Source organism: Hyla sarda, chromosome 5 (assembly GCF_029499605.1).
Source record: "Hyla sarda isolate aHylSar1 chromosome 5, aHylSar1.hap1, whole genome shotgun sequence".
Classification (NCBI taxonomy): Eukaryota; Metazoa; Chordata; class Amphibia; order Anura; family Hylidae; genus Hyla; species Hyla sarda.
This window is the reverse complement of record NC_079193.1, coordinates 223385794-223406992: the sequence shown is the minus strand read 5'-3', so window position 1 is coordinate 223406992 and position 21199 is coordinate 223385794. Positions and strand designations below refer to the sequence as shown.

General features: G+C 41.4%; 1 protein-coding gene across 3 annotated transcripts in view; it reads right to left on the bottom strand.

Annotated features, from left to right (window-relative positions):
- Positions 1–21199, bottom strand: part of NEDD9 (neural precursor cell expressed, developmentally down-regulated 9) — a 189376-nt gene that overhangs the window by 9487 nt on the left and 158690 nt on the right. For 2 of the 3 annotated variants that reach the window (XM_056521180.1, XM_056521179.1), the window contains exon 2: positions 4763–5179. In XM_056521180.1, the coding sequence (XP_056377155.1) occupies positions 4763–5179 (417 nt within the window). Of the gene's footprint in view, positions 1–4762; positions 5180–11367; positions 11445–21199 lie in introns of those variants that run through there. The other variant, XM_056521182.1, reaches the window with a different exon arrangement.

Here is a 21199-nt window from a genome sequence, read left to right as displayed (position 1 = left end):
GACACCCAGGCTAAAAAAAGCAACAGCTCTGGCTGAAGTTATGATTCAGTCTATTTTTCACACATAGCAACAGCCTCATGAATAAAACCAGCTTCTGGGAAACTCAAAGATCCACCAGAGCAAGCATGACATCACCAGTGACCACTCCTGTAAATCATTCTATATTAACCCATTAGGTTAGGAATTACGGTCAAATATTGTAGTAAATTGTTAAACTAAAGACGAATATGATACACTTTAGTTTTTAAAGTGAATAAAATAGAGCACAATAGCAATTCTAACAATGTTAATATCTGATCATTTAGATTCATAGTCATAGTAGTAAATGGACTGTATACCCCTGTAGCACATCCTTTGTCTGCTGGTGGGCAGCCATCAAGACAATGGGAAGTTTGCAGTCCTACAGCTAATCTGGAGAGCAGTCAAGGTCTTCATTCCAGTTAGTGAAAAGTTGCCAGCTCTTGACAATTTTAGTGGGATTGGCCAAATCTATAAAGTGAGGCCTCCTGACTCTCTTTTTTAGAGGCGATGTATGGCATATTGGATTTCAATCTTTTGTTTTCAGAGAGGAAAGCCACAGTCAGAGCTTTCTGGCAGCAGCTTACTTCCCCTCTTCTTATTCACAACACATGAACATTCAGCAGAGCTGAACCTTCATGTATATGGGGTAAATAGGAGAGGTGTACTTTTGGCCAACAGCTATTGAAATTCAATGGGCAACCTTTAGGCTTCTTTTACACAGGCAGACAGCTGTACAGGATTTAATTGACAATGTACAAGTTGACTGACACTTGTTTAAAGGTTCCTTCACTTACACTAAATTTACATCCGCTGCAGTTCCCTCAGTTTGACAAGGAGATGCGCTGTTGACTAACAATCAGACAATGACTGATCATTTATTTTATTTGTTGGCTGATAGATGGACCCTTTACACAAGGCAATAATCGTCCTGTTTAGCTAATAGTTGCTTACAAAAGGGATACTTTCAATATTAAGAACATCTTAGAAATAAATAGTCTACTATATTCTAAAAGAAGATAGTGCTATATATATGGCTGCCAATCAAAAGCAGCCGATTCCTGACTAACCAACATCACTTTTTTCGTTTACTTTTATCCTTGATTTTCACTATCCTTTCAGGATAGTGGTTAATGTAATAATTAAAAGTCCTACTCAACATTTCTACAAAAAATAGCAATTAAATGTGTGACATTAAAACAGTTTAAGTTTCAAAGGGCTGCATAAAGCCAAGTGGGTGCCCTTGGATATACAAGGTACACAGTTTAGAATATTTTTTTTATTGCCACACTGCTATAATAGTAAACTGGCTCTTGGTATGGCTTTAATTGGCTAAGAAAGTAAAAAACAATGTAGTCACTGCTCTTATCAATCAGACCTTTGGACTATTTCAATACAAGCTGGTTATAAGAACATTACAGTCCAGATTAACACTTCCTTATATAGATGACTGCTGAGTAACTATGTCTTATGATAATAACCAGTCTTTAACCTTTTCCAAGCAGGGACTTTAAGATATGACAAGCCATTGTCATGAGATCCCAAGTGACACTGTGTCATTCTCAGAAGCTTAGGGGTAGAACCCAATAGAATTGACTATATAGCAGGCATTCCAACATTTCAGAAAATAAATGTAAACATATTCTGAGCCATTTCATTTTAACAGAAGTTAAATTGTATTTCGTAACTTATCCAGAATACACCGAAACCACATGTGACCATGTTGCACATAGCCAAACTCACTAGATAATACTTGTTAGCTTTAGAGAAATAAAGGAAGCATTAATGAAGGTATCAATGAGATCATGATCACTCCCCTGCTTGCGGACAGCATCCACTCACATGATGGCACTTTTCTGCTGTTGATTTCTAGGTTCAGTATATTACACCAAAAGGGACATTATATAATAGTGAATACAAATCTTTGGTTTGTAGATTGCATGATTTAGGGGCTTTACTTTCAATCAACCTAATAAAAGCTGGGTGTGAACCGACAACCACCACTTTCAAGTGGTTCCAGGCTAGACTGCAAGGTCACAATGTGGTTTGTTGGTGGTTTTCATTAGTCCTTTATTGCATTCCATAGGAACAGATGGATGAGTGTTCTATATCGACTTTCTTAGAACTTTAGTTCACAAAATAAATCTCAAGGTCTCTGTAATGCAGAGCCTAATCCCCTGATCACTATGCAGGGATTTATCTGGAATTAACACCATGTAATTGCTCAGTTTTGCTTTCCACCAGAAAATGCAAAGAAGTGTATTATTATTCAATTGCAATCTGCCTAAAGGGAACCTGTCATACTGAACATGCCGTCTGATCTGTAGCCAGCATGTTAAAGAGCAGATAGGTTTCTCATTTATCCATTCAAAGTTTTGTTTGTTCTGAGCCTAAAATTCCAATGGGCAGAACTAGAAGTGATTGACAGTAAATTCTGTATGCTGTCACCACCAGTTAGGACTGCCCACTGGAATCCTAAACCAGGATGAGCAGATTTAAATTAAAAATACACATTATAATGGAATCTTTTCCCACAACACTATACAGCAATATGCTCAGATCTTCCATCTATGTAGGATCCTGGCCACAGATTAGACAGTGCCTTCAAGGTGTCAAGTTTGCTTTAGGTAACAAATACATAGTCATTTGAGTTTGTATATTCTGTACACTGTAGTTGGACAAAAAACCCACATGGAGTCACCTATAGGGAATTATCATGACATGCTATGTGGCCAATTCCCCACAAACTAAAAAGTGATCCTAGCTTCATTCACACAGTAAACAGAGCAGCATATGAAGACAACATGGTGTGTGAGAAGCTGTGTGATATGGCAGCCTAATAAAGATACCAGTGAGTGGAGGTACCAGCTCTATAGCTTTTCTGTCTTTGGGTATTACACGCTGTTAGAATAATAATCCTGCACCTGGCTTTGATGAAAACCAAGATGAGCTTCTCCAAGTGTTATGAAACATAAATTCCATGTGAGCCTTGGTTTTCCAAATATGCATTAGAGAAAGAGAAAAAATGTCGTCTGGCGTACAAGTCCCACAAGAAATATTACAGAGGTCTGTGAGCAGCAGCATAAAGTCTGGGGAGGAAAATGTCTGACCTCTCTGCCAATATAAGCTGGCTCTCAAATGCTAAACTGCAATGGCAGCCAAGCAGTTTCTTCAGTGTCCTGCCTGCGTCTGCTAGCGAATGGTGAAAACATATTGACAACAAGTCTCTGAAGTCTGGTGCTAAAGAATACTGGGACACAGATGGATAGCTTCAAACCACTGTATTTTTGATTTAAGGAAAAGCTGTTTAACACATCAGTGAATGTTCAAGGAGTCCAACATTTATATTAACAAATAGTGATAAATAGAAAAAAACAACATTAATGCACACAATGTGGTATTTATCCCCATTAGAAAAACTGCTTGAGCACTTTCCCTTTTTATGGCATTTACATAACCTAGAAGAGGATCCCCTGTTTGTCCACTTAGCTAAAGCAGAGAACTTTAAAAAATAAGGACTTCTAACATTTATTGAAAACTTTCATCTGAAAAGGGGAGATGTATGTAGCCTACGGAGTCATTCCCTGTCAGAGGACTCTGGAGTCGGAACAATGACAAGCAGCTGATCACTGTGGCAGCTCTCCTATAAAAGGGAACCTGTCCATGAATGAAATACTGACAGGTTTTTCTTATGACACCAATCCAGGATTCACTCAGAATGCATGAACACTTTCTGGGACATCATAGTTTTAACCGTCCGAGAACGAGGCTCCGAGTCCTATACTGAAATAGCAGATTGTCCCAATAGTTGGGGTCCCTGTTCCGCCATTTAGAGTAAATCATATATCATTGTATCATGGTTCAAGCAGCATTAAAAGGGTAATCCGGTCCTAAGACATCTTATCCCCTATCCAAAAGGATAAAATGTCTGATCGTGGGGGTCCCACCGATGGGGACCCCCACTGTCTCGCATGCAGCACCCACCCTCTTGGAGCTGCAGGGCCGTCACGCTCCCTCCCACAGACTTGCAGTGATTGTGTGGTATGACGTCCCATGGGAGGGTGGAGTCATGACATCACAATACTCAGGCCCCGTAGTCGTGACCCAGCAGACTCCGGGTGCTGCATGTGAGATAACGGGGGTCCCCAGCGGCGGGACCCCTGCGATCAGACATCTTATCCTCTATCCTTTGGATAGGGGATAAGATGTCTTAGGGCCGAAGTACCCCTTTAACCTAGAGAAAAGTTCCCTTTAAAGAAAGGTGTCTCAGATTTTTCAGGGTTTATTATCAAAAACAGCTCTTTATACTTTTTATTTTTCTTCCCTTACATATTATACTGTTTTTACTGTCTATGGCTGCATTCACATCCCGATTTCTCCATCCGACTTGAGTACAAAACAAAAAAACCACCCATTACACACATTCGATTCCAAACGATTTTTGTTCAGGTCTAAAATCATGGTGAAACCAGATTTCAGACCCGAACAAAAATCGCGTGAAATCGGATGTGTGTAATGGATCCGATTTTTTAATGGAGGTCAATGGATCCAAATTTATATGTGATTTCATATGATTTTATGTTATAAAATCGTGTACTCAAGTCAGATGGAGAAATCGTGATGTTTAGTTTAGTTTTACAATTTGAAAGACTTTAATTTAAATAAGCTTCAGAATGAAACTTTTCAACCTTTTAAAGAACATTAAAAGTTGATAACATAAATAAAAGGATAAACACCAACTTACCTTAGCACCTGGAGAACCTTCCATATTTCCTACTAACTGCGGAGATTGTTTTAGGTCTTCTAAATCATGATTCCTATAAGCCTTAAACATAGCAGGACTATGGTGCGGTGGAGGAACCTGGTAGACAGAATCCTGTAAAGAGCTTTGTGGCACTTGATAAATTTGATGCTGGTAGCAGGATTGAGGTGATGCTTCTTGCTTTGGAATGTCATGTTTAGAAATGTCTGACACAGGGCCAATAAGAAGTTTTAGTCTGTTTCCTGGTGCAATACCTTGTCGACCATGTAATGAACAGAGCCACCACCCTTCTAAACCTCCAGTATTTTGCTCAATTACTGTTAGGATATCCCCTTTCCGAAAAGACAATTCTTCTGCACATTCTGGAACATTATCATACAAAGCTCTTGCCATTAGATTCTAAACACAAAAGAAAAATAGTTTGGTTATAATAAGAGTTATTACAAAAGGAAAAACAAATGTACATATATCAGATGTATGGTAAGATTAATGTAAAGGTATATTCCTACGTTTGGGACATAAACTGGCAGAATAGTTTGCCGAGACATACCGCTGTGTACGCAGGCTGTGCCCATTCAATTCAATGGACCGAGCATAGTCTACTAATTACTATGGTCAGTCCATTGGGTGTATACTGCAGGACTCCCTTAATGCAAATATATACAGTAAATGAAGATCATTTAAGTGTAAACCTAGCCTAGTTCATAAACATACATGATTTCCATCAAATTTGCTGTGTGAACACAGCCTTAGACCAGTCATCTAACTTTGTATCTACCTCTATTTTTTTTCCCTTGGTCTTTCCATGAAATGTGCAATATCTTAAAATGATTCTTATTTAGACTTGAGTAGCCAAACCCTAATAGGTTACCTGATTCCCATGTGAAAGCGCATGTTGCTACTTATCATCTGATCACCTGATTTACAATGCAGAGACTAGAGATAGCACTGAGTGTTTTCTCACAGTGAATATTCAGGTTTGTCTATTGTTATCATGAACTAACACTGCTGCAAGCAATTCACCCGATAGTGAACTATTTATTCTTGCATGTTTTAGTGACGTTTGATTTCGCACAGAACAATGGGATAATTGCGTGACAGTGCTCACACGGCAGCAGCAACTTGAAGACAAAGCTACGCAGACATCCTTTGGGTGGGTTTTCATACAGTGTATTAGTTGGCCATACAATTTTGCTGGTGATAATGCCATTTCACCTGCCAAAAATCACAGGATCATTACTGAACTTAAGATGTTTTGTTGTACATAAGTATTTATACAATAGTATATGGTTTATTTTAAATGAACACCTATTTCTTACTGTTACATTACAATCCCCCTGTCTTATACACTGCTGAAAAAAATAAAAGGGAACATGACCTCTTGGGGACACAGGGCGTATGCATATGCCCTGCATCCCTGATCCTTAACGACGCAGGACGTATATTTACGTCCTCCGCCGGCTCCCGCCATATGCCGCGGGGTCACGCGGTGTCCCCGCGTCATATCGGGTCGGTCCCGGCAGCTATCAACCGATCGCGGTGATGCCCTGTATTAACCCTTCAGACGCGGCAATCAAAGCTGACCGCCGCGTCTGAAGTGAAAGTATCACGGATGTTCAGTCGGGCTGTTCAGGACCGCCGCGGTGAAATTGCGGCGTCCCGAACAGCTTACAGGACACCAGGAGGGCCCTTACCTGCCTCGTCGGTGTCCTATTGACGAATCACTGCTCCGTGCCTGAGATCCAGGCAGGAGCAGTCAAGCACCGATAACACTGATCACAGGCGTGTTAATACACGCCAGTGATCAGCATGAGACCTCAGTGTGTGGTGTTATAGGTCCCTATGGGACCTATAACACTACAAAAAAAAAAAAAGTAAAAAAAAAAAAAAAAGTGTTAATAAAGGTCATTTAACCCTAAAGTTTGAATCACCCCCCCTTTCCCATAAAAAAAATAAAACAGTGTAAATAAAAAATAAAACATATGTGGTATCGCCGCGTGCGTAAATGTCAGAACTATAAAAATATATCATTAATTAAACTGCACGGTCCATGGCGTACGCGCAAAAAAATTCCAAAGTCCATAAAAGCTTATTTTTGGTCACTTTTTATACCATTAAAAAAAGAATAAAAAGTGATCAAAAAAGTCTGATCAAAACAAAAATCGTACCGATAAAAACTTCAGATCATGGCGCAATGAGTCCTCATACCGCCCTGTACGTGGAAAAATAAAGTTATAGGGGTCAGAAGATGACATTTTTAAACGTATAAATTTTCATGCGTGTAGTTATGATTTTTTCCAGAAGTACGACAAAATGAAACCTATATAAGTAGGGTATCATTTTAACCGTATGGACCTACAGAATAATGATAAGGTGTCATGTTTACCGAAATATGCACTGCGTAGAAACCCCCAAAAGTTACAAAATGGCGATTTTTCTTCAATTTTGTCGCACAATGATTATTTTTTTCCGTTTCACTGTGAATTTTTGGGTAAAATGACTAATGTCACTGCAAAGTAGAATTGGCGACGCAAAAAATAATATGGATTTTTTGGTGGAAAATTTAAAGGGTTATGATTTTTAAAAGGTAAGGAGGAAAAAACGAAAGTGCAAAAACTGAAAAACCCTGAATCCTTAAGGGGTTAAGGACTCAAGGCATACCTGTATGCCCTGGTCCATTATAACCGGTTTAAGCCGTCACAAACCCGCCTATAGACTTGCATAGCGGGTGCGGGGCATGACATCACATGGCGGCGGAGTCGTGACATCACGATACTCCGGCCCCCTGGTCAGCACCCGGCAGTTTGTGAGTTGGCAGCGCGGTATGCAGCTCAAAGAGGTGGGCGCCAAATGCAAGAGTGCGGGGGTACTCAGCGGCGGGACCCCCGCGGTCAGATATCTTATCCCCTATCCTTTGGATAGGGGATAAGATGTCTTAGGGCCAGAGTACCCCTTTAAAATTAAACCTATATAAATTGGGTATACTTGTAACCATATGGACCTATAGAACAAAGATAAGGTGTCAATTTTACCAAAAAGTGCACTTCGTAGAAGCTGGAGCGCCCAAAATTTACAAAATGACGTTTCTTTTTTCGTTTCACCCCACAAATGAATTGTTTTGGGGTTTCACCGCAGGTTATATCATAAAATAAGTGATTTCACTACAAAGTACAATTGGTGATGCAAAAAATAGGCTGAGTCCCTAAGGGGTTAAATACAATGTAACTCCAAGTCAGTCACACTTCTGTGAAATAACACTGTCCACTCAGGAAGCAACACTGATTGACAATCAATTTCACATGCTGTTGTGTAAATGGAACAGACAACAGGTGGAAATTATAGGCAATTAGCAAGACACCCCCAATAAAGGAGTGGTTCTGCAGGTGGTGACAACAGACCACTTCTCAGTTCCTATGCTTTCTGGCTGATGTTTTGGTCACTGAATGCTGGCAGGGCTTTCACTCTAGTGGTAGTATGAGGGTCTGTCAGCATAGTGTCCAGAGCATGGAGGCACTACCAGGAGACAGGCCAGTACATCAGGAGACGTGGAGGAGGCCGTAGGAGGGCAAAAACCCAGCAGCAGGACCGCTACCTCCGCTCCGGTGCAAGGAGGAGCACTGCCAGAGCCCTGCAAAATGACCTCCAGCAGGACACAAATGTGCATGTGTCCACTCAAATGGTCAAAAACAGACTCCATTAGAATGGTATAAGGGCCCGACGTCCACAGGTTGGAGTTGTGCTTACAGCCCAACACCATGCAGAACGTTTGGCATTTGCCAGAGAACACCAAGATTGGCATATTCGCCACTTGCACCCTGTGCTATTCACAGATGAAAGCAGGTTCAAATTGAGCACGTGACAGACATGACAGAGTCTGGAAACGCCGTGGAGAAGGTACTGCTGCCTGCAACATCCTCCAGCATGACTGTTTTGGTGGTGGGTCAGTAGTGGTGTGAGGTGGCATTTCTTTGGGTGGGGGGGGCGCACAGCCCTCCATGTGCTTGCCATAGGTAGCCTGACTGCCATTAGATACAGAGATGAGATCCTCAGACCCCTTGTGAGAGCATATGCTGGTAAGGTTGGCCCTGGGTTCCTCCTAATGCAAGACAATGCTAGACCTCATGTGGCTGGAGTGTGTCAGCAGTTCCTGCATGAGGAAAGTATTGATGCTATGGACTGGCCCGCCCGTTCCCCAGACCTGAATCCGATTGAGCACATCTGGGACTTCATGTCTTGCTCCATCCACCATGCCACGTTGCACCACAGACTGTCCAGGAGTTGGTGGATGCTTTAGTCCAGGTCTGGGAGGACATCCCTCAGGAGACCATCTGCCACCTCATCAGGAGCATGCCCAGGCATTGTAGGGAGGTCATACAGGCACGTGGAGGCCACACACACTACTGAGCCTCATTTTGACTTGTTTTATGGACATTACATCAAAGTTGGATCAGCCTGTAGTGTAGTTTTCCACTTTGATTTTGAGTGCGACTCCATATCCAGACGTCTATGGTAGGAATCGACCGATATTGACTTTTTAGAGCCGATACTGATACCCTGTGAACTTTCAGGCCAATAGCTTATACCAATATTCTGTGAATTTGAATACGCTGCCCGATTGCCTCCCCCTGTCCAGAGACCGCCGCCGCCACCCGCTTCTCTCCCCCTGCCGTTCCTGAGTCCAACCACCGCCGCTTGCCTCCCCGTGCCTATCCTCTGGCCAGAGACTGCCACCGCCGCCCCATTGCCTTCCCACATCCCCGATTTTATAATTACCTGCTCCTGGGGTCCGCGCTACTTCTGGCTCCTGCGGCTTCCTGAGCTGTCACTGTGCGCCGGGCCACTGACAGTGACATCATGTTGAGGACGTCACTCGTCATTGTGCAGCGCACAGCAACAGCGAGGACGCCGCAGGAGCCAGAAGTAGAGCGGACCCCGGGAACATGTAATTATAAAACTGGGTATGGGGGAGGCAATGGGGCAGCGGCAGCAGTCACTGGCCAGAGGATAGGCAGGGAGAGGCAAGAGGCAGTGGTTGGACTCCGGACCGGCAGGGGGAGAGAAGCGGGTGGCGATCTCTGGCCCCGCAAAGGCTGCCACAGGACAGCGGCAGTGGTTGGACTCAGGACAGGCAGGGGGAGAGAAGTGGGTGGCGGCGGCGGTCTCTGGCCCCGCAAAAGCTGCTGCAGTTCATTGATTTAAAGCGCCCGCATTATCGGCAAGGCAATTGCTGATACCGATAACATAGAAAATCGTGAATATCGGCCAAACCGATAATCGGTTGATACCTACTCCATGGGTTGAGAAATTTGATTTCCATTGATAATTTGTGTGTGATTTTTATTGTCAGCACATTCAACTATGTAAAGATGAAAGTATTTCATATGATTAGTTAATTCAGATCTAGGATGTGTTATCTTATTGTTATTTTTGAGCAGTGTAGTTTGATAAACTCTTATGAATATAATGGATAACTGCAAAACTAAGGTCTTATTAAAGTGTTATTAACCTCCCTCCTTTATAATGGCGGCAGCATATTTAATAAATCCTTTACCGAGAAACAACATGATCCTCAGGAGTGTCATACTTCAGACTGAAGAATTAGGTTTCAGCAACTTTTCCAAGTAAGGGCAAGATCAAAAACGCAGAATAAAAGGAGTGATCTCTCTTTAGTCTTATGACAGTCTTCTAATAATGCAATATTAAAGAGGATAGATGCACTGCCTGTTCAGCCTGATCAAATGATAGACAGAGACTAATATCAACCAGTAAACAGAAGGACTGACGTAAGCAAGTGCATTATGGGTATGCCCAAATGTATCAGTCTATTCATTTGATTATTTTTTTTTTTTTTTACTGCTGAGAGATGCAATTATGTTCTGGCATTGATAGAAAAGTATCATTTAAAAGTGAGCCAGGGTCCCTTTCAGGAGATTGCGGGGGTGCCAGTGGTCAGAACCCCCACATTCAGACACTTATTGCCTATCCTGTGTCTAGAGAATAAGATGTTTTTCACAGTACAACCTGTTAGTGCAAGGTCCAATACATTGAATGTGGCATTTTTAAGGTTTAACAATAACATTTATGAAAAAGTAAGGCGCTATATCTAAATCACCTTCAACAATCATAAAGATCATAGACTGCCTGTCTATACTCATTGGTACTAGTAAAGCTGAACACTGTCACGTCCCATGAAGGTTAAGTAAATAAGGGGGGCCAATATTACCATTTCATCTGTTTTAAAGGGAAAAAAAAGGTCATAAAATATATAAATACAATACAATTTAAGATTGACACCAATTCAAGATGGGCTGACTGAAAAAGTTCTCCCTGTTCACCAAAAATTAGAATGGGAAGGACAAAGGATACTTTTCTGTTAAGGTCTGTGAAAAATCCATTGACCAACTGAAAAGTAATCTCTAGCTGTTTTGCCTCTAACAAAAGCAGGAAGCTCTGTGTATCTGGGATTGGGCAGCATCGGGGTGGCAACAGCATGGAATCAATCCGGTGATTATTACTTTATTTTTTATTTTTTTTATCTTCAAGCCAGCATTAAAAAGGGGGTTTTACCCTCTTTGGGCAATCCCTACCTGTAAACTGGCAGCATGTGTATAATTTCCTTGCAGCGCCACCACAGGGAAAACTGGTCACAAATAGAGTGCTCATTCAGTTCAGTGGGTTGTCTGTGTAATGCTAGACAGGAAAGGTCCATGCTTCAATCTGGCCAAAAGATAAGGATTCTACATAAAGAACCATATAGTTTCTCAGTATTTACTATTACAACACATGAGAGCTAAACTAGACCACTTTAACATTGTCTGATTAGAACGCCTACAATAGGATTCTGGAACCTCTACAATAGGATCTGCCCTGAGGGCTAAACAAGAGACTGGTATTATTAGCCAACAACCATGGCAGGATTTGACAGTTTAATAAAAACATATACATGAACATGTTTATGTTCTCTCAATAAATGCTGTTTAAATCCATGACAGCACAAGCCTAAAAAAAAGCATGAAATACAGCACTATGACAGAGTGCAATGATCTCACTGTGACTAAAAGATGCCACACCAAATAAAAACACAAACATCGACTCATAGGCGTGTGTGAAATCGTAGGTTCATGACTCCAGGCTCTGGCAAGGTGTGTTATTATGTACTTAAAGTAAAATGCAATGATGCCAAAGGCTACTAGAAGCAAAGCAGTAAAACTGAGAGAATGAATAACACAAGTGGCTATTAATGAGATCAAAAAGACATTATAATGCTACTGAGCGGGAGAGCCCGCACCTGCTCAATTCAATCCAACATCAATCAGACATCCTCTCTAATTATAAATGGTAACCCTAAAATGAGATGGAACTTCCTATATACTCACCTAAACAATGGTTAGCTCCATGAATGTCCCACCCTTCTCTGCTGGCTAGAGCTGCCTGAATACGATTACAAAAAGGAAATCTCCTTAGAGGTGGATAATTATCTGAATTTGTTGAGATACATATAACAAGTTCTTTCACTCATGGCTAGGGCTTGATGGTGGTTTCTATTGACTCTTGGATGTCTGCTGCACAAGCGTTTTCATAGCAAGCCTTCTAAATTCCCAGGAAGTCTTGCATCCTTCATCACCCTTTATACCTTTGAAATTCAAGAAATCGCAGCCAGACTTGCAGTGAATAGGACACTTCTTGCAAAAAGACCTTCAATTTGATTACCGCATACATGAGCGTGACCAATTCGCTCTTCAAAAAGTCACTGGATCTTTGTGTTTATTTAGCAGTGAGTGGTGGAAGTCAACACTTTGAAACTAAAATAGGCCATCATTTCATTCAGGAGATATCAGAGAACATGTCCCATTGTTAGAAATCTGTGGGAAAATATATGCAATATCAATTTGCACTAAAATAAAACTATACATCCAGTTAGAAAGTGTAGCGATCCACCAAATTCCTGCTTCTTCAAGGACGCACTCATCGTAGGGAAAGCTTTGCTAATAATTAACTGGTGGACACAGGAACGGAATAGTAGGGAATACCCTTTAGTTTTCAAACTGAAATCTTAAATGGAACGTGTGGCCTAATTTTTTATTTTATTATCTGATCAGAGCCAGATACTGAAACATGTTCATTTTTCTAATCTGTTTTTTCTTATTGTAATTTTTTTAATTTTTTGTACATTTATGTTTTTAACAACATTTAGAAATTCACTTACAGCAAGCCCCATGGATATAGGCAACAATAGACAATAGCTGTTCTATTCACATTAAAACCTTAGTGGGCACACACTGACCTTTGCAGAGGGTATTCCACATAGAGGGGTAGGTGGAGATGTGAGCTACATATATGGTCTTAGCTATCTTCTGGTGTCACTTTTCGCTGCAGTGCTGCACAGATCACATTGTACAGTAAAGATTGTTCTCGATAGTAGGTCCATGTAAAATGGCCAGCGATCTGCCAACAAACGAGCAACGTTTGTTGGCTGAATGGTTGTTTACACTGGACAGCACTAAATATCCAAAGTACAGACAATGATGGGCAGCACAAGCGATCCAGCAATCGCTAATGTAGCATGCCCACATGAGTAATCTAGCCTTGTGAAGGATCTGTGAATGAGTGCTGATCGGTGCTCAATCACTGCTGAATGTCAACCCATCTAAAAGGGCTATAAAGTGCTTCTTTGTCATGTAATGTAATCCAACACAAAACAACCCCGACTAAACAATGAGATCATCACACAAAAGGGATATTTATCATTAAATGGTTTCCAGTGAAAAAATAATGCAGAATGAGGGTAATATATTTATTAAACAGGAAAAAAAAGCAGAATACAACATCATCTCTCTATCACATAAATATATGCAATTTAAAGTGTAGTCCTATATCCCACAACATTGGCTCTAGCATGTGTGTGCATTAAACATGCATTTTGGTATTAAGAGTGTCAAAAATGGAAAGCTATGTCATGCTTTTCATTAGAAGTCAGTTTATCCAAAGGATGATGTTCTTTAGAATGTTTTTCACAGCTCTATTTACAAAAGTTACCAGACATTTAACAACCACAGGGATCAGGAATGTGAGGGGTAAGCAAAGCCTACAAAGTACATGCTGTTCTCTGTGCATAGCAAAATACATTGAGTCTTGTGTTGCCTAGGTTATTACTGTCCCTCTATTGCTATTTCTGTGAATCTCTCCAGTAATAGTTCCCATGTTTCTACAGACATGGGTACTTTGTTATATAGTCTGTAAGTTACTACCACTCAAGTGGACAGGCCTGACTTTGAAGAAAATGCTCATTTGCAGTTAATAATAAATAAAGAGACATTCCTTCAAATCCCAATTACAGGGTAGGAGACACAGGCTAATATATTGTAGGCAATGAGGAGGTCTCCTGGAGCAGCTTTAACTACTACTCTAATCTAGTCCTCTCACATGTCTGGATACAATGGTCTGTCGCAAGACCAGTGCAGATTGCCTTTGTTACTACATGAATGGCAAGTCGCTGTAAATCAGTAACGGCCATGATTGACTGTAGTCATACGAGTTTGTTTCACATGTTGTAGGTAAAGAACTATACAAGCTTGGAAAGAATAAATAGCATTTTGAAGGTAATTGTAATTCTATTTTTCTTTTCAAAAACATTTGATCAGCATCAATCATGGTACCGAGATCTGAGTTGATTTCCAGTGACTATTAGGCTTGGTTCAGACTACAGAATCTCCGGGCTGAAAATTACCGCCCGGAGATTCCGAGTGCGGCCAACGCTGACTGAATCAGTCGGAGCTAGGACCGCGTGGACACTGCAGTCTCCAATAGACTGCAATGTGTTCCACGCTGATTTCCGCCTGAAGAAAGAGCAATGCCATTCTTCATGCGAAAATTTCCAAGTGGATTTTCAGTTCACATATTTCGTATCACAAATTCCGAAGTGTGAATTTGTGAACGGAAACCCATTCACTACACTATGCATTTTAGCAAGCGGAATTTCCACCTGCTTAAGGGGGGATATGATAAACATATATAAGTATATAAATGGCCCATACAAAAAATATGGAGAAAAACTGTTCCAGGTTAAACCCCCCCAAAGGACGAGAGGGCACTCCCTCGGTCTGGAGAAGAAAAGGTTTAGTCTAAAGGGGCGACACGCCTTCTTTACCGTGAGGACTGTGAATTTATGGAACGGTCTACCTCAGGAACTGGTCACAGCAGAAACGATTAACAGCTTTAAAACAGGATTAGATACATTCCTGGAACAAAATAACATTAATGCTTATGAAGAAATATAAAACTATATCCCTTCCCTTATCCCCTTACACCCTTCACTTCAATTCCCTGGTTGGACTTGATGAACGTATGTCTTTTTTCAACCATACTAACTATGTAATTTCAAAGCGGAATTGATGGCGGAATTTCCATAATCTGAACCTAGCCTTAAAGGGGTATTCCAGGCAAAAACTTTTTTATATATATCAACAGGCTCCGGAAAGTTAAACAGATTTGTAAAATTACTTCTATTAAAAAATCTTAATCCTTCCAATAGTTATTAGCTTCTGAAGTTTTCTGTCTAACTGTTCAATGATGATGTCACGTCCCGGGAGCTGTGCATGATGGGAGAATATCCCCATAGGAACTGCACAGCTCCTGGGACGTGAGTAATCAGAAAGCAGTTAGACAGAAAACAGCAACTCAACTTCAGAAGCTAATAACTATTGGAACGATAAAGATTTTTTTATAGAAGTAATTCACAAATCTGTTTAACTTTCCGGAGCCAGTTGATATATAAAAAAAAGTTTTGGCCTGGAATACCCCTTTAAGTGTACAGTGAAAACTCCCTTAGTGGACACCTCCCAAAAGGGGACCCCTCCCAATAGCGGACAGTTTTTAATTCCACGGCAGAGTCCCATAAGACTTAATGTATTTGCACCCTCTGAATAGCGGACATTCCCAATAGGGGACAACAGGAGAGAAAACACTTCCATTAGGGGACAAAACACCCCAAATAAGGGACAACCAAGCTCATGTGCCAGCTCTACATTGTACACAGAGCCACCGTCGGGGTACAGCCAATAGCCCAATAAGGGTCCCAGGCCCCCGCTGCATCCCCCTGCAGAAGCCCAAGACCAATGTTTAAACAGTGGTCTCCTGCTTCTGTCCATCTGCCGGCCACATCATTCATCCTCCTCCTTCCACTTTATTACCGCCTGTGCCACATCATTTCCTCTTGATCCCCCCCTTAGCTATCTAATGCCACCTTTATAGCCCTCTTTGCAAATTCATCACCCCTTCTTTACCACTCCCTGTGCCATTTTATTCCCCCTTTATCCCCCTGTGCCACTTCTTAAAGAGGGGGGGGGGGGGGGCGGCTCCCAGTGGTGGGGTACTTACTGTATGCCCAGTTTAAGCACAAACTATCTTAGGCTGTGGATTGAGGACCATGACTCCTGTCACTACATGGTGTAGAGGTATTAGGTAAAAGCAGATGCAGATCTGTTAGCTGTCCCTCTTCACTATTTGCATAAAATGAACAGAGCTTAGGACTATACACTTATCCACAGAGCTGGGTAAATTGGGTATCCTTCTCAGGGATTTTTTAATCATCTTTGAAGAATTCAGATTAGTGGAAAACCCCATATTTCTGATGGAACACAAAAGTACAGATGCTGACAAAACCTAGAAGCAGCTCAACTTTTCATTAAAAACTGTAATCCTCAATAACAGGTCAGGGCAAACATGTGTATTGATGAAGAGATTGTACCTTTTCCCATTTCTGCCCTCAGCAACATTAACCAAGCTACTTGGATGTGACCAGTGCTGGCATGCCTGTACAGTCATAGAAAATATGTGTCCCCAAGTAGTACTTAGAAATCCTGGCAAGGATGAGCCTGTATACAACCCCTTATTACTGGTCTCTTTAGTATACACCACCTTAGAGCTGGGCGGTATGACCATAAATGTGTAGCACGGTATTTTTTGTAAGTTATGGCGGTTCCACTGTATTTAGCGGTATTTTCCACCCCCCCCCCAATCATGTGACCCGTGGGCGCTGCTTCTCCCCCACCCCCGGTTTATCAACCCAGCGCTGCGTTGTCCCCCACATCAGGAAACTAATCATATGTCACCTGCGAACGCTGCTTCTCCCCCCCCCCCAAATAATTATTAGCCACTGCGCTGTACTGTACTATCCTGTGCCCAGGCAGCAAAAATGCCCCGATGTGGGGGACAGCGCAGCGCTGGGATGATAATTCATTGGTGGGGGGGGTAAGAGAAGCAGAACAGCACCCGCAGGTCACATATGATTAGTTCCCCAATGTGGGGACAGCCGCTGCGGCTGATAATTCATTCATTCGAGAGGGGGGAGACAACCAGTATTGCGGTATGGGAAAAATTCACATCATGCAGGAAAAAAAATAATTGATATTCAGTATGAACCGGTATGCCGCCCAGCACTATACCACCTACATATATGTGTCATCAGTACTGTAAAAATAAACCCATATAGTGATGCTATAGGTCTGCTTATGGATCCCATAAAAGAAAACCCTGGCCCGAAGTATTAGTCATCCATCTTGTGTAAACACAATTAGATGTGAAATTCTATGGGAAAGTGCTAGTTTTAGTTGGCTACAAGTACATACAGTATAACAAGCCCTCCAGCTAGATGAATGGGAGTAGGAGACTCAATGCTGCTGCCTGAAGGTCTCCTGAATACACCCTTAAGAATAATAAGTAGCACATTGTGTTGCTCGGTCTTGTCGAGCAGTCTTTTATTTCAGTGCTGATAACATGTCCAGAAGCAAATGACAAAGCTTGTTCTGGGCCTTACAGTAGACACAGTGTCATGTAGATGAGGTAGGGACATGCACGCAGGCTGAAACAGGAATCCATCACCTTTCAGCCTGCTACAGCTTGTGAATGTTGACCTTTGGGTATTCACAGCTTTGTACCCATCACTGAAATATTTCTAAGCAGTGACAAATGTTATATGCTATGTATCTATGTATACATGCTTACTACCACAGTATGCTTTTTTTTGCACTGCAACATATCAATAGAAATAGAAATGAACAAACATTACGTTATCCATTTTTCAATCACTCTGATACAGTAAAAACTGATTACACACGAAAACTGAGGTACCATGATGTCAGCTAAAGTGCCCCAGAGTCTATTGATTGTCAGTGTGAACTACAGTGATCCCTCAACTTACAATGGCCTCAACATACAATAGTTTCAACATACAATGGTCTTTTCTGGACCATTGTAAGTTGAAACCAGACTCAACATACAATGCTACGGACAGTCCAGATCTGTGAAATGTGTCAATGTCTGAAAGAACTGACCAATTAGAATGGGCATTCACTGGTAAAACCCCTGTATTACTGAAGTGCATGCACTGACTGATGTCTGGTAGCGCCCCCTACAGTACAGAGAGGTATTACATGTTCTGTACTCTTTACCTGTACCCAGGTTACCTGCTCCTTTGGACACCAGGATAGGGCGACTTCATGTTGCTTTTTTTTAGGACATTGCATGTTCTGTATAGGACCCTGAAGAAGCTCCTGTCGTCTATATAGACCAGTGTTTCCCAAGCATGGTGCCCCCAGCTGTTACAAAACTACAATTCCCAGCATGCCCGGACAGCCAAAGGCTGTCCGGGCATGCTGGGAGTTGTAGTTTTGCAACAGCTGGAGGCTCCCTGCTTGGGAAACACTGACAGACAGTGATTTACAGATCCCAGCAGCTCTTTCTTACCTTTATATGTAAGGATTTGCTTTATCTATATTAGTTATCTACTTATTTTTCTTTAAATTGTGACTTATTCCTATTTTTGGATGACATTTTGGTGCCTTTAGAACCAATTACCAGGTTTCCATAGAGTTCTGGTCTCAACATACAATGGTTTCAAAATACAATGGTCGTCCCAGAACCATTTAATATTGTAACTTGAGGGACCGCTGCACATCATTTGAAGGACAGACTGTTGACGGTTGTGTCATAGTGTCCATTTTAATAGGAGCTCTGACTGATAAAACAGACACTGATGGTACTATAAGGTCTGTCTCTATTTCTAGACTGCACTATTCTGACCATTAATGATCAATGGAAAACTTGATGGAATGGATCCACTTCGAGTCTAAATGCTCCCTGACAATTCCCGCAGGATTGGCCAACCATCTAATGTACATTGAACCCTCCTGCCTCTTCCCTGACAAATATCAGGGGCAGAAAGGATTCAGCACATTGGATTTTAACTGCCTGAACCTTTTGTTTTGGGGGAACATAAACCACAGTGAGAACTGTCTGGCAGCAGCTTTCCTCTTCTCTCACAACACAAACGTTTAACTAAGGTTTCGTGTGTTTGGGGTGAATGGGAGAGATAGCTGTAAGCCATATGAATGTTTGGCTGACAGCTATTGAAGTTGTATGGCCACCAGAACTTTGGTCACATAACATTAAATGAGTATTCCAGGAAAAAAAATGTTTTATATCAACTGGCTCCAGAAAGTTAAAACAGATTTGTAAATTACTTCTATTAAAAAAATCTTAATCCTTCCAATACTTACCAGCTGCTGAAGTTGAGTTGTTATTTTCTGTCTGGCAACAGTTCTCTCTGCTGACATCTCTGCTTGTCTCAGGAACTGCACAGAGTAGAATAGGTTTGCTATGGGGATTTGCTTCTACGCTGGACAGTTCCCTAGACAGCTGTCATCAGAGAGCACTTAGACAGAAAACCACAACTCAACTTCAGCAGCTCATAAGTACTGAAAGGATTAAGATTTTTTACCAGTTGATTATATATAAAATTTATATATATATATATATATATATATATATATATATATATATATATAAAGTTTTTTCCTGGATAACCCCTTTAAGATGGCAATGTCACACTGCTAAGCTGCAACTCATGATAGCAAAGGTGGTTGTGTTGAAATCCAGCTGGTGTAGATTTCTGCCAACTGTTGTGTAGCAATGACAATGTGAACACTATCATTAGTTGTGATACAGCAACGCAATAATATCTTGTGTGGCTCTAGCCTAAGGGTACGTTCGCACGCGCGGATTTTTTAGCGGGTTTTCGCTGTGTATTTGAAAGTGGGCAGGCTCTTCGCAGCTCTGCGCAGCAAATTTTCAGCGGCGGAATGTACACTGCGGAAAATCTGCTGCAAGCCCCATTGAAGTCAGTAGGGACTGTGGCGGATTTTCCGCAGCATAAATTCCGCTGCAGAAAATCTGCTGCGGACAGCCGAGAAGAGCCCGCCCACTTTCAAATACACAGCGGGAAACCCGCAAAAAATCCACGCGTGTGAACGTACCCTTAAAAGGGTACTCCCGTGGAAAACTTTATTTTTTTAATCAACTGGTGCCAGAAAGTTAAACAGATTTGTAAATTAATTCTATTAAAAAATCTTAATCCTTTCAGTACCTTTTAGGGGCTGTATACTAAAGAGGAAATGTTTATCTTTTTGGATTTCTCTTATGTCACCACTACAGTGCTCTCTGCTGACCTCTGCTGTCCATTTTAGGAACTGTCCAGCCCAGGAGAAAATCCCCGTAGCAAACATATGCTGCTCTGGACAGTTCCTAAAATGGACAGCAGAGAGCACTGTGGTGGTGACATCAGAGAAATCCAAAAAGAAAAGAATTTCCTCTGTAGTATTGTACTGGAAGGATTTAGATTTTTTTAATAGAAGTGATTTACAAATCTGTTTAACTTTCTGGCACCAGTTGATTAAAAAAAAATAAAGTTTTCTACGGGAGCACCCCTTTAAGAGTGATTTAGTGGTTTCAAATGTGAGAAAGCAATAATTATATATATATATATATATATATGCAACAAAGAAGATAGTCCGGCACAGAACTGTTGTATGCAGTTAAGAACTCAGAACTTTATTTCAGCATAACGCAGTACACAGGATAACCTGACGCGTTTCGCACCGGAGTGCTTAGTCGTAGGTCCTACGACTAAGCACTCCGGTGCGAAACGCGTCAGGTTATCCTGTGTACTGCGTTATGCTGAAATAAAGTTCTGAGTTCTTAACTGCATACAACAGTTCTGTGCCGGACTATCTTCTTTGTTGCAAATTGTGAGAGCTGGAGGCGATACCGGTGTGTCCGCAGCACGGACTAAGGAGCAGTTGCGGGTGTGGTGAGCGGTGATCCATTGTTGTGCATATATATATATATATATATATATATATATATATATAGTCACACAGTGTGATCATATCACATCAGACAACAATGCGCATCCTTCACTTAGTCCAATGTTTCCAAACCGGTCAGGGCATAGTATAGCTGGGGAGCCAAAGGTTGAAGAACAATTACTCTATGCTTATTAACAATCTAAGACTTTTCAGTCACCGACCACAAAAAGTACCATAAATAAATCGATCCTTTTATAACAAAGTGACGGTATAGCAG